The sequence below is a fragment of the Ceratina calcarata genome, unplaced genomic scaffold (genome assembly GCF_001652005.2).
Source record: "Ceratina calcarata isolate Rehan_Ccalc_2016 unplaced genomic scaffold, ASM165200v1 scaffold100.2, whole genome shotgun sequence".
Lineage (NCBI taxonomy): Eukaryota > Metazoa > Arthropoda > Insecta > Hymenoptera > Apidae > Ceratina > Ceratina calcarata.
The window spans coordinates 131,246-146,886 of NW_017130863.1; the positions used below are offsets into that span (position 1 = coordinate 131,246).

General features: G+C 34.6%; 2 protein-coding genes across 2 annotated transcripts; both read right to left on the reverse strand.

Annotated features, from left to right (window-relative positions):
• Window positions 1–1,152: 1,152 nt before the first annotated feature.
• LOC108631558 (cytochrome P450 6a2-like) lies at window positions 1,153–3,595 on the reverse strand. Its single transcript, XM_018035592.2, has 5 exons — window positions 3,147–3,595; window positions 2,407–2,932; window positions 2,101–2,322; window positions 1,685–1,936; window positions 1,153–1,477 (listed from the first exon to the last, which is right to left on the reverse strand). Exons 1-5 carry the CDS (start codon window positions 3,477–3,479, stop codon window positions 1,314–1,316), a joined length of 1,497 nt encoding a protein of 498 aa, XP_017891081.1. The 5' UTR covers window positions 3,480–3,595; the 3' UTR covers window positions 1,153–1,313.
• Window positions 3,596–4,146: 551 nt separating this feature from the next.
• On the reverse strand, window positions 4,147–13,251 carry LOC108631258 (uncharacterized). Its single transcript, XM_026819310.1, has 12 exons — window positions 13,129–13,251; window positions 10,452–10,835; window positions 9,826–10,348; window positions 9,505–9,726; window positions 9,023–9,274; window positions 8,680–8,847; window positions 8,502–8,589; window positions 5,973–6,324; window positions 5,233–5,758; window positions 4,927–5,148; window positions 4,511–4,762; window positions 4,147–4,310 (listed from the first exon to the last, which is right to left on the reverse strand). Exons 2-12 carry the CDS (start codon window positions 10,785–10,787, stop codon window positions 4,147–4,149), a joined length of 3,105 nt encoding a protein of 1,034 aa, XP_026675111.1. The 5' UTR covers window positions 10,788–10,835; window positions 13,129–13,251.
• Between the last annotated feature and the right edge of the window lie 2,390 nt (window positions 13,252–15,641).

Sequence of the window (15,641 nt, forward strand, 5' to 3'; positions counted from 1 at the left end):
AGAATTTGAAGATACTCCATAATCAACAATACAGATGGTCTGAAAAATGTTCAAGTGCGAGCTACAATAATTAATTACAAAGTGGTGATGGGATAAATAAGCATGGTACAAATGTAATTCATTGCATAATAATAAATTGAGTTAATATGACAATTGATTAAAATGATTCATTGACTTCCAATAAGAATTCTATACATTGATCATGACTCCGTAAAATTTCGAATGATCTTGTTTTGAAATTAGTGTCATGATGATAACGCAGTATTGTTCTGTTATTAATAGGTGTTTTCAGGAAAAGGTATAGATAATACAAAATGACAGAAGAGTGTAACAAATGTGAATGGTGATTCAAAACACAGAGTACGGATTATTTACATTGCAATCACATATTCTGTGAGACATTATAACGTAATGGAGCTGACGCGTTTAAGTAGCATGCACTCAAACTGCACTTACAGTTATCTTCGATAATTTACTTACTCCGATTACTTTCGTTATTCACAAAACAGTATTATTCAAGTCCCAGAGTGTAAAAGGAGATGAGATATCTCGCAGACTGACAGAACGACACCCATCAGCTGACCAACTTGGCACTGAACTTTCTGAGTTTCATCAGCTTTTTTAAATCATTACTATCCTACGTACTCGTAATAATGTGTGCGCGCCATGAATGTGATACGTACCAATACGATATTACTCCGCAGTTATTAGTATCTTATTTTGTCTTTATAAATTGATAAAAGATAGTAGATTAGATATAAATCAAAGGATATTATTTGAAGTGAATTATCAAGGATTGGCAGTTTAAAAAGAAATAGGAATATCTTACGTAATATTTCTTTGTTATGATACAAAATTTAGTGTAATATACATTTTGATTTAGTGCGGCATGTAATAACTTACATAATTAACACAGTGCAATTCGGGTGCGAATTATATAATCTACATTTAACTTAGATAAATTCACATTTAATCGCAATTCAATTGAATTCAGCAGAAATTTATTATAAATAATATGATTCAACTTAAAGTACTTAGATCTAAAAAAAACATGTTTACATTATGCATCGTTCTTTCCAAAGACTGAATTCACACTATACAAGAGTTGGTCTTGTATAAATCATGTAATGTACATATTCAAAAACGCTGACATTTACATGATTATCATATGCTTTATTAGATTATACAGACGAATCATTTACAAAAGCAAATTTATATAAAGGAGCATATACACAATACATTCAGTAAGAAGAATACGTTTCCTAATACAGTGACAAGGTGTAGGTAATAATACAGAAATATTATGAAATCCGTTACACTTTCGCGACACGCAAGTGTACTCCGCCCTTCAGTTGCAGCAAAAAGCTTTTCGGCTCACTTTTATACGGTATCGTGGTATTTTCACAAACTTCCACTTTGTGCTTGTGGAGAATCATTGCGAGACCGAGTTTGCTTTGAAATTGCGCGAAACGTGCACCTGAAAACAAATCAAGATTAGAAAAAAAATAGTTTCTTTACAAAATACGTTTTAATAAAATTGACGATTAATGAAGTATTTTAAATATATCCAACGTGTGATCAAACAAATTACTATATTCTTTATCACAGAGAAACTAATGAGAAACAGTTATGGAGTTCATTTACATATTTTTATTACAATAACAATGAGAGTTTGGGAACGTACCGATACAATTTCTTGGTCCATCGCCGAATGGTAAGTAGCTCATTGGATGTCTCGCAGCAACAGCATCCTCGTTGAATCGTTCAGGGTCGAATTTATCTGGGTCTGGATAGATAGCCGGATCCCTATGGATTCCCATAACCGGTATCATAACCATTTGGTTTTCAGGTATAGTGATTTTGGTTCCCTTGAATGTGTAATTCTCCATCGCTTTTCTGTTTAATACACCCAATACTGGGTATTTTCTCAGTGTCTCTGCAAAATGAAAAGTTCCATTAGATACTTATTTAATGAAAAACGAATTTAGAGAATCAAGCTACATTCTATTTTGCAAATACAACAATTTTCTAAATTTATATTATTTCTTTCTATCGCACAATTATTAACGTTAAAAATGATGATTTTAATTATGGATCTACCTTTGAACACCTTGTCGAGGTACTTCAGTTCTTTCAATTGGTCGTAAGACGAAATTCCATTGTTCTTCGCAAAGTTCTCCGTGATTTCTTCTCTCAGTTTGTTTTGCATATCCTGATTTTGAGCTAATTCGTATAGAGCATGAGACATCGTCGTAGACGAAGTTTCAAACCCAGCAACGAAAAACACAAATGCTTGCGCTGCGAGCAACGCGTCTGTAATTTCTGTAATCACAAATAAAAGTTACTTCATATAATAATTATTAATAAGCCACGCTTCAATTGTCATTTGTAAATCTTCAGACTAACCGATATTATCCATTTTCTCTGGGTGCTCTTTAACTTCCATTAACATGTTAACGAAATCTGGCCTCGAGACATTATGTTCCTTCCTATACTTCATCGTCTCACTGATTAAATTAACGAAAAACGAGTCCACTTCTTTGTTCTGCAGATAGGGACCGAATATCTCATAAAGGCTGGGCCACATTCGTTTGAGGGTGTCCCTAATATAGAATCTAAATGTAGGCTTGAACATCTTCCTTCCCATTTGCCGGAACTCGCTGTTATCATCGTTCAAAGCGTTCATGGTAATTCCAAAAGCGCAGGAGCCGATCACGTCCGTGGTGTATTTCGCGGTCAGGTCGCGCACCTCCACATCCTTCCCGCTCTCCGCGACATAGTCCAAGTATTTCTCCAAGTTCTGTGCGCATTCCTCCAGAAGTGGGAACATCTCTCGCAATTTACCGGAAGTGAAAATCGGGGAGAGGCGGTTGCGCATTAGTCGCCATCGTTTTGGTTCCAACAAGAACAGATGCTCTCCCAGTACTTCTATCTACAAGCAACAATATGAAATGATATTCATTATGATATAAGATATAGAAAATAATATGGGATATAATATTTTTAATGTGATAGGAACAATGATATAAATATAATAATGGTATTTATGTGATATACAAATGATATTCAAATTTTCTTCTACGTGACGAAATACGAATTCAATTATTCTTTATATAAAGAAATCATTTGTTGATGAAATGTCGCACCTTTGGGAAAATCTTGAATCCTCTGTCAGCAAACAATGAGAAATCTCTGATAAGAACATCTTTTATCAAATCCAAATCGTTGATGACCAAAACAGGGCTATTTCCTTCAAATAAACCGAAAACAGTTTCGTTTTTGTACTGTTTGTACCACTCGTGGATCTGATCGCCAAGCGACATTTTTCTTAACGCAACATTCAGAAAATTGCCGACGACGGCGATCGGTTTCGGTCCGATTATGCCCCGATTCTGCCAAAAGGCGAAGGTTGTCGAGTAATAATAGAGAAGTCCTATTAGAACCGCACCCAGGCCCAGTAGTATTTGAAAATACTCCATAATCGCCAATTCAGATGGTCTAAAATATATTCAAGTGCGGGGTACAATAATTAATTAAAAAGTGGTGATGGGATAAATAAGTATGGTACAAATGTAATAAATTCCATAGTAATTAATTTGGTTAACAACGCAATTGATTAAAATGATTCATTCACTTCTGATAAGAATTCTACACATTTACTGCGACTATTTAAAATTTCAAATAATCTTATTTTAAAATTCGTATAATGATGACGAAGCAATTATTAGACGTTGTCAAGTATTTCTTGTTTCGAGTAAACATTATTATCTCTGAATTAATTTATATCGGAGTTATCAAAAGTGATAGCCATGTGATAGTAAAAAGCTATAATCTTCGTGTTATTCAATGTTTCGCAATTGTAGCATTTTACACATTATAATAATAATAATTAATAAAACCAGAAAAGTATGACACAAGAATTGAATACTATACAAGAGTTAGTCTTGTATAAATCATGTAATATCCATTAAACAAAAACGCTGACATTTGCATGATTATTCATATGGTTTATTAAATTATACAGACGAATCATTTACAAAAGCAAATTTATGAAGGAGCATACACACAGTACATTCGGTAATAAGAATTCGTTTCTTAATACAGTTACAAGGTGTTGGTAATAATACAGAAATATTATGAAAACCGTTACACTTTCGCGACACGCAAGTGTACTCCGCCCTTCAACTTGAACACAAAACTGTTCGGGTCACTTTTATACGGTATAGTAGTATTTTCACAAACTTCTACTTTGTGCTTGCGGAGAATCATTGCGAGACCGAGTTTGCTTTGAAATTGCGCGAAACGTGCACCTGAAAACAAATCAAGATTAGAAAGAAAATAGTTTTTTTAGAAAATATGTTTTGATAAAATTGACGATTAATGAAGTATTTTAAATATATCCAACGTGTGATCAAATTATATTCTTTATCACAGAGAAACTAATGAGAAACAGTTATAGAGCTGATTTACATATTTTTATTACAATAACAATGAGAGTTTGGGAACGTACCGATACAATTTCTTGGTCCATCGCCGAATGGCAAGTAGCTCATTGGATGTCTCGCGGCCACAGCATCCTCGTTGAATCGTTCAGGGTCGAATTTATCTGGGTCTGGATAGATAGCCGGATCCCTATGGATTCCCATAACCGGTATCATAACCATTTGGTTTTCAGGTATAGTGATTTTGGTTCCCTTGAATGTGTAATTCTCCATCGCTTTTCTGTTTAATACACCCAATACTGGGTATTTTCTCAGTGTCTCTGCAAAATGAAAAGTTCCATTAGATACTTATTTAATGAAAAACGAATTTAGAGAATCAAGCTACATTCTATTTTGCAAATACAACAATTTTCTAAATTTATATTATTTCTTTCTATCGCACAATTATTAACGTTAAAAATGATGATTTTAATTATGGATCTACCTTTGAACACCTTGTCGAGGTACTTCAGTTCTTTCAATTGGTCGTAAGACGAAATTCCATTGTTCTTCGCAAAGTTCTCCGTGATTTCTTCTCTCAGTTTGTTTTGCATATCCTGATTTTGAGCTAATTCGTATAGAGCATGAGACATCGTCGTAGACGAAGTTTCAAACCCAGCAACGAAAAACACAAATGCTTGCGCTGCGAGCAACGCGTCTGTAATTTCTGTAATCACAAATAAAAGTTACTTCATATAATAATTATTAATAAGCCACGCTTCAATTGTCATTTGTAAATCTTCAGACTAACCGATATTATCCATTTTCTCTGGGTGCTCTTTAACTTCCATTAACATGTTAACGAAATCTGGCCTCGAGACATTATGTTCCTTCCTATACTTCATCGTCTCACTGATTAAATTAACGAAAAACGAGTCCACTTCTTTGTTCTGCAGATAGGGACCGAATATCTCATAAAGGCTGGGCCACATTCGTTTGAGGGTGTCCCTAATATAGAATCTAAATGTAGGCTTGAACATCTTCCTTCCCATTTGCCGGAACTCGCTGTTATCATCGTTCAAAGCGTTCATGGTAATTCCAAAAGCGCAGGAGCCGATCACGTCCGTGGTGTATTTCGCGGTCAGGTCGCGCACCTCCACATCCTTCCCGCTCTCCGCGACATAGTCCAAGTATTTCTCCAAGTTCTGTGCGCATTCCTCCAGAAGTGGGAACATCTCTCGCAATTTACCGGAAGTGAAAATCGGGGAGAGGCGGTTGCGCATTAGTCGCCATCGTTTTGGTTCCAACAAGAACAGATGCTCTCCCAGTACTTCTATCTACAAGCAACAATATGAAATGATATTCATTATGATATAAGATATAGAAAATAATATGGGATATAATATTTTTAATGTGATAGGAACAATGATATAAATATAATAATGGTATTTATGTGATATACAAATGATATTCAAATTTTCTTCTACGTGACGAAATACGAATTCAATTATTCTTTATATAAAGAAATCATTTGTTGATGAAATGTCGCACCTTTGGGAAAATCTTGAATCCTCTGTCAGCAAACAATGAGAAATCTCTGATAAGAACATCTTTTATCAAATCCAAATCGTTGATGACCAAAACAGGGCTATTTCCTTCAAATAAACCGAAAACAGTTTCGTTTTTGTACTGTTTGTACCACTCGTGGATCTGATCGCCAAGCGACATTTTTCTTAACGCAACATTCAGAAAATTGCCGACGACGGCGATCGGTTTCGGTCCGATTATGCCCCGATTCTGCCAAAAGGCGAAGGTTGTCGAGTAATAATAGAGAAGTCCTATTAGAACCGCACCCAGGCCCAGTAGTATTTGAAAATACTCCATAATCGCCAATTCAGATGGTCTAAAATATATTCAAGTGCGGGGTACAATAATTAATTAAAAAGTGGTGATGGGATAAATAAGTATGGTACAAATGTAATAAATTCCATAGTAATTAATTTGGTTAACAACGCAATTGATTAAAATGATTCATTCACTTCTGATAAGAATTCTACACATTTACTGCGACTATTTAAAATTTCAAATAATCTTATTTTAAAATTCGTATAATGATGACGAAGCAATTATTAGACGTTGTCAAGTATTTCTTGTTTCGAGTAAACATTATTATCTCTGAATTAATTTATATCGGAGTTATCAAAAGTGATAGCCATGTGATAGTAAAAAGCTATAATCTTCGTGTTATTCAATGTTTCGCAATTGTAGCATTTTACACATTATAATAATAATAATTAATAAAACCAGAAAAGTATGACACAAGAGATTGCAATTGTGGAATTGTTCTTATTTAATTATTGTCGCAAAACGGTTTTACGTATTCATTATTGTGACCGTTATTAATTCAAGAATGCAATACATTAAATAAAAGAGAAATTAAATTAAATGTCATTTTGTAAAAGAACAATAAGTACAAATTGTTGACAGAATTCCACTGTATGTTTACACAGATTGTGCAGCTTTACGTTCGTAGATTTTGTAATGAATGAGAAACATGCAGCGTCATTTAAAAACAAGGTAAGCAGTTGATGTTTTGTGAAGTCTAGAGAAAACTTAATTGGACATTAAATACTATCGACATTATTGCGAATGAATAAAATTAGATAATTCAAACTGAGAAACGCATAATAAATGAAATAATGATTCAAGACACAGAGTACGAATTATTATTCTGTGGGACATTATGTTCATTATATTCTGAGACATACTTATAACGCAATGAAGTTAATGCATTTAAGGAGGTTCTACCGATACATAGCTAGTCAAAGCTGTACTGCTGTCTGATAGCTAGCGGCGTGTACTTGACTTCCGTAGTCCGACTCGAAAATTTGACAACACCGCGCTGTATGTTATTATACGTATACTCTGTATTGTGACTGACTGCTGAGCTGAGTGAGAGAGATAGCGTATGCCCGAGTATGCGTCTACGGAGTGCGACGTAGTCAAATCTTCTGAAGTTCAATCCTCGATGAAAATCATACTCTCTTATTTATTTTTAATAATTGTTCTAAGCTCTGAACTACATTCTTCGAAGCAGCTATATCTTCTTTATTTACTTCTCTATCACTACAAATTTTTTCAAAGTAATCTCAATGTTTGTTCATTAGATATTACGAAAATAACGTGTCTTTCCATAAGAGTCAATGTAAAAATTGGAAAAGTGTAATAATTTATTTCTCAGTTTTGGAGCTCTGAAACTTCACCAAAATTTGACTGTACCTTTATGAAGGTATTATTGACGAGTGTGTAAATTTACATCAACTTCTGAATGTTTAATCCATTAGCGGTAGAACCTCCTTAAGTAGCACACACGCAGACATTTACGGTCGATAATTCACTTACCTGTATTACTTTCGTTTTCATGAAAAAGTATTATTCAAGTCCCACTGTGAAACAGAGGATGAGGTCGCACTATCTCGGAGACTGACAGATTACTGACGACGGCAGTCGACTGCCCAAGCCGACACTGAACTTTCTAATAAGTTACGTCAAGGTTTGAATCATTACCACGTGATGTTATCATCAGAATGTGTATGTTCGCAATGAACCTGAGATACGCGCAACAATATGATGTTATTCAGCAATTATTAAGAGCTATATTAAGATGTGCAACTTACAAATTGGAAAAAACAGTAGATTAGAGATAAAGCAAAGGAAAATCAATTAGTATCATCTAAGGTGAATTATCGAAGAATGGGAACTGAAAGAAAAGACAATAAAATCGTACGTGATATTTTTTTATTATCATACAAAATGCATTGATGCATACAAAATTTAGTATAATATACATTTTTATTTAATAATTAATATTGTAATAACTTACATAATTAACACAGCGCAATTCGGGTGGGAATTATATAATCTAATTTAACATAAATAAATTCATATTTAATCACAATTCGATTGAATTCTATAGAAAATTGTTAGAATTTATGAAATACAATTTAAAGTAGATGTACAAAAAATATCCACTTTATATTTCAATGTCCAACCCAAAGTTTTGCTTTCCCTGTCCTTCACCTTAAGACCCAGCTCGATTCCCTTCCCAAATGGATTAATTGAGATTTATTAACGCCAAAGAAATTGCTCTTGCTCCCCCTATGAAAATCTGCACCTCATAAAATTTAATTTGTGACTTAAATTTAATTGTTTTTAAATTTGTGTAACATTATTATTTACGAAGCTCGAGGACGTAATCAGTTTTCATCTTTGGTCACTTTTAAGTACAGCCCACCCTTTGGTATCGTCACAAATGCCACTTTGTCTTGTTCATAGGGAATCATGGTCTTCTCGCACACGTCCATCTTATGATTACACAAAATTTTAATCAGGCCGATCTTCGTTTGATAAACCGCAAAACGGGCACCTAGAACAATTAATTTAGTACATAATAAATAACTGTAAAATTGTATTATTCAGAAATTCAGAATTTTCTAAACAACCATCATATTTTTCTGTTATATATAATAAATGTTTATTATATATGTATTCTTATTGGTTTAATCACTAGACTGAATACGAAGTCAGACAGATATTCTTACCAATACAATTTCTGGGTCCATCGCCAAACGGCAAATACTGCATAGGGTGTCTACTTCTCACGTTATCATCGCTGAACCTTTCGGGATTGTACTTCTCCGGATCTGGGTAGGTAGCGGGGTTCATGTGGAGAGTGTAAACGGGAATCCATACCTTACCACCTTTAGGAAGCGTCACTTTCGTCCCCTCGAACGTGTACTCCTCTGTCGTTTCTCTGGTTAGAACAGCCAGTGGCGGGTATTTCCTCAACGTTTCTATAAATCCATTTTAATGAGATATTATTAACAGAACACAATGATTCATAAGTGGACAATTTAGAAAATGCAATCCACATAATAAAATGCATTTCATTTTTTATAATCTGTATTTATATTTTGCGATGTTTTTATTAATAATAATACAAAAATTAAAAAAAACATCCGTGCTAACGAAGAATACACATTTGTACATTGGATAAAGAATATTATGTTTGTAATATATGTACCTTTAAATACTTGGTCTAAATACGACATTTGTTTAATCGTCTCATATCTCCATTCTCCGTCATTCTTGGCATTGAATTCTTTAATTTCCGCCTTCAGCTTCTTCTGTACTTCTTGATTCAACGCTAATTCATAAAGAGTATTGGCAATCGTTGTCGATGAGGTCTCGAAGCCAGCAGCGAAAAATACGAAAGCTTGAGCTGCCAGTAAAGTGTCGGTCAATTCTGAAAGTAGTAATCATCTTATATGTACATTGATCTGCATATCAATTATGTTTCAACCTCGTTAAATCTAAAAAAAGAACGATTTTCTAATGTACTTACTTAGGTCACCAACCTTCTCTTTCTTCTGAAGCTCGAGGAGCACATTCATAAAATCGGGCCTGACAATGTTATTAGTCTTCCTGTATTCCATCGTGTCCTTGGTGACTCTAGCGATGAACTTTGTCACTTCGTCGTAGGGTAGGAAGTATCCCAGAAAATCGTACAATCCCGACATGCACTCCTTCATGCGAAATTTAATGATCGCCTTCCAGTGAGTCGCGAATATCTCCTTGCCCATTCTGCGGAAGTCGCTCTCGTTTTCTGATAACGAGTTCATGTCAATGCCGAAGGCGCAGCTGCCGATCACGTCAGTGGTATACCTGGCAGCGAGCTCTCTGACTTCTATCGGCTTCTCTTGGGCCACCAGAGTGGCCAGGTACTTCTCCAGGTTCTTGGTGCAGTCCAAGATCAAGGAGAACGTACCCTTTAGTTTGCCAGACGTGAACACTGGAGATAGATGAGTTCTTAGGGGTCGCCATCTCTCCACTTCTAGACTGAACAGGTGTTGGGACAGTGGCTCTGCCTAAAATTCGAGATGAATCGACCAGGAAATGAATATATTATCTACTAATAATTAACTAAGTGCCAACACCTAATGAATACAACTGTTAATCTCAATCACTTACGATTTCATTCTTCATGAACCCTCGATTTGCGAATTTAGCGAAATCCTTAATTAGCACGTTCTTGATTAATTCCGGATCTTGAACAATGAGCACTGGCGTGCGTCTGACGAATATTCCGATCATCGGCTCGTCTTTATACTTCCAGTAAAGTCGTTGCACGAAGTCGCCCAGCGATTCTTTCCCGACCATAATTTGAAATACATTCCCGATGATGGGCGTCGGTTCAGGCCCGGGGACTCCGCAGGTTTTCCAAAACTTGAAATGCGCCGTGAAGTAGTAGTACAAGACCAAAGTCAGAATCGCAAGGCCGGAGAAGATCTCGAAAGTCAACGCCATTCTTTCTGCTCTGAGATCGTTGCCGATTTTTTAAGACACAGCGATCACCTGTGACGTGTACAAATAATCCTTGGTTAATAATAATTTCACAGTGTGTTATCAAATATACAGGCAATTATTTTATTGTTAGGTGGATAGTTTCGATGTACAGAAATTTTCTAAATAACATGAATAACAAAAACTGTGGTAATTGGCTTATAAGTAAAATAATATTAATGTTATTGATCAATCAGGATGTCGAGGTTTTATAGGCAGTAAAAATTTTTCGTGTCCAGTTAAAAATAAATTGTCAATAGAACTTGAGAGTTCAGTCGTAAGATCGAAACATTCGTCTAGGGGACAGTAGATGGTTATAATTAGTTCGAATTTCGATCGAATAGAATGAATAGAAAACGAATAAAATGCATTAACATTAACTAAATGCAGAATGATTAGAGTTTCTCTTCTGAGGTTCGAATTAAGTGAAAGTAATGTCACTAAGGTTTGCATTGTCATCAAATTATCTACTAAGAACAAAGCCAAAGAAGATTTTGCTTACGAGCACTATAAATGATACTCTGTTACTATTAATTATATGATTGTGTAACTACAAGAGGAAAATTTTAATTAAAATTACATAATGTCAAGTGTTTAATAACGATTTATCATCCATACTGCATGTGTGTAAACTTTTTAACGAAAATGTCGTATCTATTATTATTAATTTATGTCAGAACAAATCGATGAATTCACAATGTGAAGGATAATGTTACTATAAATAATGAATCATTTTACTATTATTAACTTTTGCATAATTAGGTTTCGTTAATGTAATTCATCTTTTTATTCCTAGTAACTAATTGACATGCTACAATATTGATACCGTATAATTTTTCATATATTAATATATGAATAGCCTAATGTTTCCTGTGGTATAAACACTTCCAGCAAAGAATATTTGCATTGCATAAAGTGGTTGAAAATAGACGTGAATTTTGTACATGTATTCGGTGTTTCGCAGTGTATTAATGACATCTGAATGAGAAACGAATTTTTGACGTGCGACGTGAAAAATTGCCATACTGCATGATTCAATGCATCTGAGCTAATAATTTCACGATCAACAGAGAACGTAATTATTATTCTACCTAATTAATTGTAGATTTAAAAAGTTCGATTCTGTTTCTAAAAATTGACCGAAATTCAAATTTGAAATGCAATCAAATGTAGGCTGATTCAATGAAGATGATCATGTGATGAATTAACTGAAAAATGTCTTATGAATTATCTTATTCTCATTCTTGTATTATTAACTAGAAATCGATTGCCTCTAAAAGCTTTCACTCAAACATTAAATATTTTTGTACTATTTGTCAACAGTGCTTCTGGATTCATTACAAATAAAGATAGCTGCTTTATCATGATTACACATGATTGAGATGCACGTGTACGTCGATGTGACCTTGAAAATAATAGTACTAAATATAGTATTAAAAGCTCGTTACATTCTAATATCGATTTTATTTAGTCAAACTTTGGGAATTAAATCACTGCTATTAATTAAACGACTCTTTATTTCTCGCTCACTTAATTCTGCTTGTTTAATTACTAACGTAAGTTTTAATCACGAGAGATACGAGTAATCAATGAATTTTTGTTATCGGCGTTTAAATGGTTATGGATATTTTTTACAGTCGGGGAAACTTTTATACAACGCGGTTTAAAATTCCGACTTCGCAAAACAGAAAATGCATTAAGTCGACGTGTGAAACGCAGATACGTGTTTCGAGAAAAGAAAAAGAAAATTCCACTTAGTACTTCACGATTGGTAAATGAATTAGCCTAAATAAATATCAGTGATAATCAATATTAACATAGTTGTCTCCGTGAGTTTGTACTCGGTAGGTGCGTGCCGTACATAGGAAGTTATTAGAACAGATGCAATAAGACTTATGTAAGATTACGACATGCCTGGTTCTTGATTGAAATATATTAACGTAGGTAGGATCATGTTACATGTATAGGTGTTACACAATATGTACAAAATGAGTATTCAAGATAGAGTAACATACCAAGTTTACAGATTTCGTTTTCCTTTCAATCGTATGAATATAATAGTAATAAATTAATTAAGGTGCTTCAAATAAAAACTGTACGCAACAAATGTATACGAAAAATAATTTAAAACCAGAATCATTACATTTTTGCCACTGGATCAGGAAGAAAAAATGAATCATTTAATTAAAGATCAATTTTAGAATAGAATTTGGATTTATTTGTAACGCTCACTTCAAGTGTTTTTTAAATAATTTATTAGATGATTTTATTCAAAATTCATTAAATAAAAATAAATTACATTTACCTAAAGAGAATAAATTCTTTGGTCCACCTCACAAGCAGAAACATCCGAAGTCTGATAACTAAAGAAATCTTTATCAGTCAGTAAAGGCTGAAGTTCTCGAGTTTACTAACTGGATGTTACAATAGCTACTGGCTAACATATATAAGATCTGTAAGCATGCATATATCATTCAAGAAGAAGGGATGTCGGCTGTGTAAAAATAGATAACTATAAGTAGTAGAATCACGATAATAATAGAACATGAAAAATAATCGGTTTTAAAACAGGACTCGCATGTGAATCATACTATTAACAAAATAAGAAATGATTTCTGTATCGCAATTAGAATTTTAGTATTCACATTATGTACACTTCCTCTAAAAAGTTTGGAGCACCCTACTGTCTGCATTTAACAAATATTTTCACTCGTATGGAGATCTTGACTTAATTGCCCAACAGTAGCACAGTTTTTCAGGTAAATAAAAATAATACAATCTTAACTTTCATACATACTTGCAATAATTGACATTTCTGTGCCACAAAAGAGTAACAATATAAGTGAAATGTTTATTTGCAAGAAAATATAATTGATCATTTTCAAATCCTAATGTGCCTCGAACTTTTGAACGAGAGTATACACGGTAAATAATTTTGGTCTTTGCACTGTTTGCAATATTAAATGCTAAACGAGAAATTAACGTTAAGTATAAATATTTAAATCAGAGGCAAGATATCAGTTTTAATAAACACAGATAAACGTAACTTTTTTGAAGATAACATATTCGATTTAGTTTGACCTACATTTCCGTGGCGAGAAAAATGAAAGAAGAATAAAGTTATGATAGAGCTAAGTGCGATGGAAATTGTGAATGATAACATGACAAGCCACAATTTTTCCAGCAAACAGGAAGTACAATAATAAAAAACAGACATATTTAATCCATTAATAAAAACACGTGCCGTATGTAGCTGTATATACTGTTTTTGCTTCGGTGTAAGATTGCGTCGATGTAAATTGCTGTTCATCGTTACTGTGTAAAAAAGCGGGCTGATAACTAGAAAAAGTTTATCAGAAAGAAAGACGGCAATTATGTAAGAGTGTATATGTAAGAGCTGTATATAGAGTATAAGATACGGTAAACATTGTTGCCGAAGTGGTCAAATGACACGGGAGTCGGCATCCTTTGATTCGGCAGGGCGAAAGACCGGCCGACGAGAAAAGAAGGCAGAGTGAATCGAGAATCGGTCGAGAGACGATCGAGACGTGCACGGCTACGCTTCCGACAAATTCTTTATACAATATTCACATTAAAATCAATATCAAGGTTTATTGCGCGTCATTCTTCGCCCTCAAACCAAGGCCTCCTTACAATTTCAGAAGTGGGATTGTGCTCATATAGAACTTCCGTGTGTGATTGATATTGGTTAATTGAATTGATTTGATAGTGGCCGTGACGTTGAATATTTGTGAAGAACAGTAGTGAAAAGTGTATATTGACTTGACGACAAAATGGTGAATCCTAATGATTTGAAAGTAGTGCAATTAAAAAAGGTATTGCTAAAACGAGGGTTACCCACTTCCGGAACGAAAAACGAGTTAATCGCAAGATTACAAGAAATGGATCCTAGTGGAAGCTGGATAAGGGATGCTAGCTTGCTACCAGAGGAGGATATATTCCAGACCGATAATATAAGTGATGATGTTGCTAATGCGACTGCAAGTGATAGTCATAATCGTCGTGTAAGTAATGACAGGGCGTACGAGTTTGATTTTTTATTACGGGAGAAACAGCTAATGGAAAGAGAGTTGAGACTGCTGCAGCGTGAGAACGAACTTTTAAGAAATTCGCCAAGATCAACTATTTCCGCAACGGAGACGAAAATTGGTATAAAATCCGTCAGTGATTTATTAAGTGATTTCGATGGCCTCAGTGAGCTGTTCTGTAATTGGGAGAAGCAAGTTAGGCTATTACGTACAACCTATAATCTCGATGATAGTGCGACAAAAATTTTAATTGGTACGAGATTGAAAGGGCAAGCGTTAAAGTGGTTTCATTCTCGACCAGAACACATTGAAATGGATACCGATCAATTGCTGGAGGAGATGAAGAAGATGTTTGGAAGAAGGGAAACTAGATTGGTGCTAAGAAAGAAATTCGAGGACAGAGTTTGGAAGACGAATGAATTGTTCAGTGTATACTATCATGAGAAAATTATTCTTGGTAATCATGTTCCTGTGGCAGAAGAGGAGATGATCGACTATATAGTGGAAGGAATTCCGGATAGACAACTCCGAAATCAAGCCAGAATGCAGAATTTTTCAACAACACTGGACTTATTGGCTGCATTTGAAAGTATTACCTTGACGGATGGAAGAAATCGACCACCCCGTGAATCAACAGGAAACAAAGTGGAATCAAGGGAAAGCAGATCGTTGTCTACACCGATTAAGAGCAGCCTTCCCCAGGATGAAAATGCATGGCAGACGAAAGCAAGGTGCTACAACTGCAGCAAGTACGGGCACATCTCTAAGA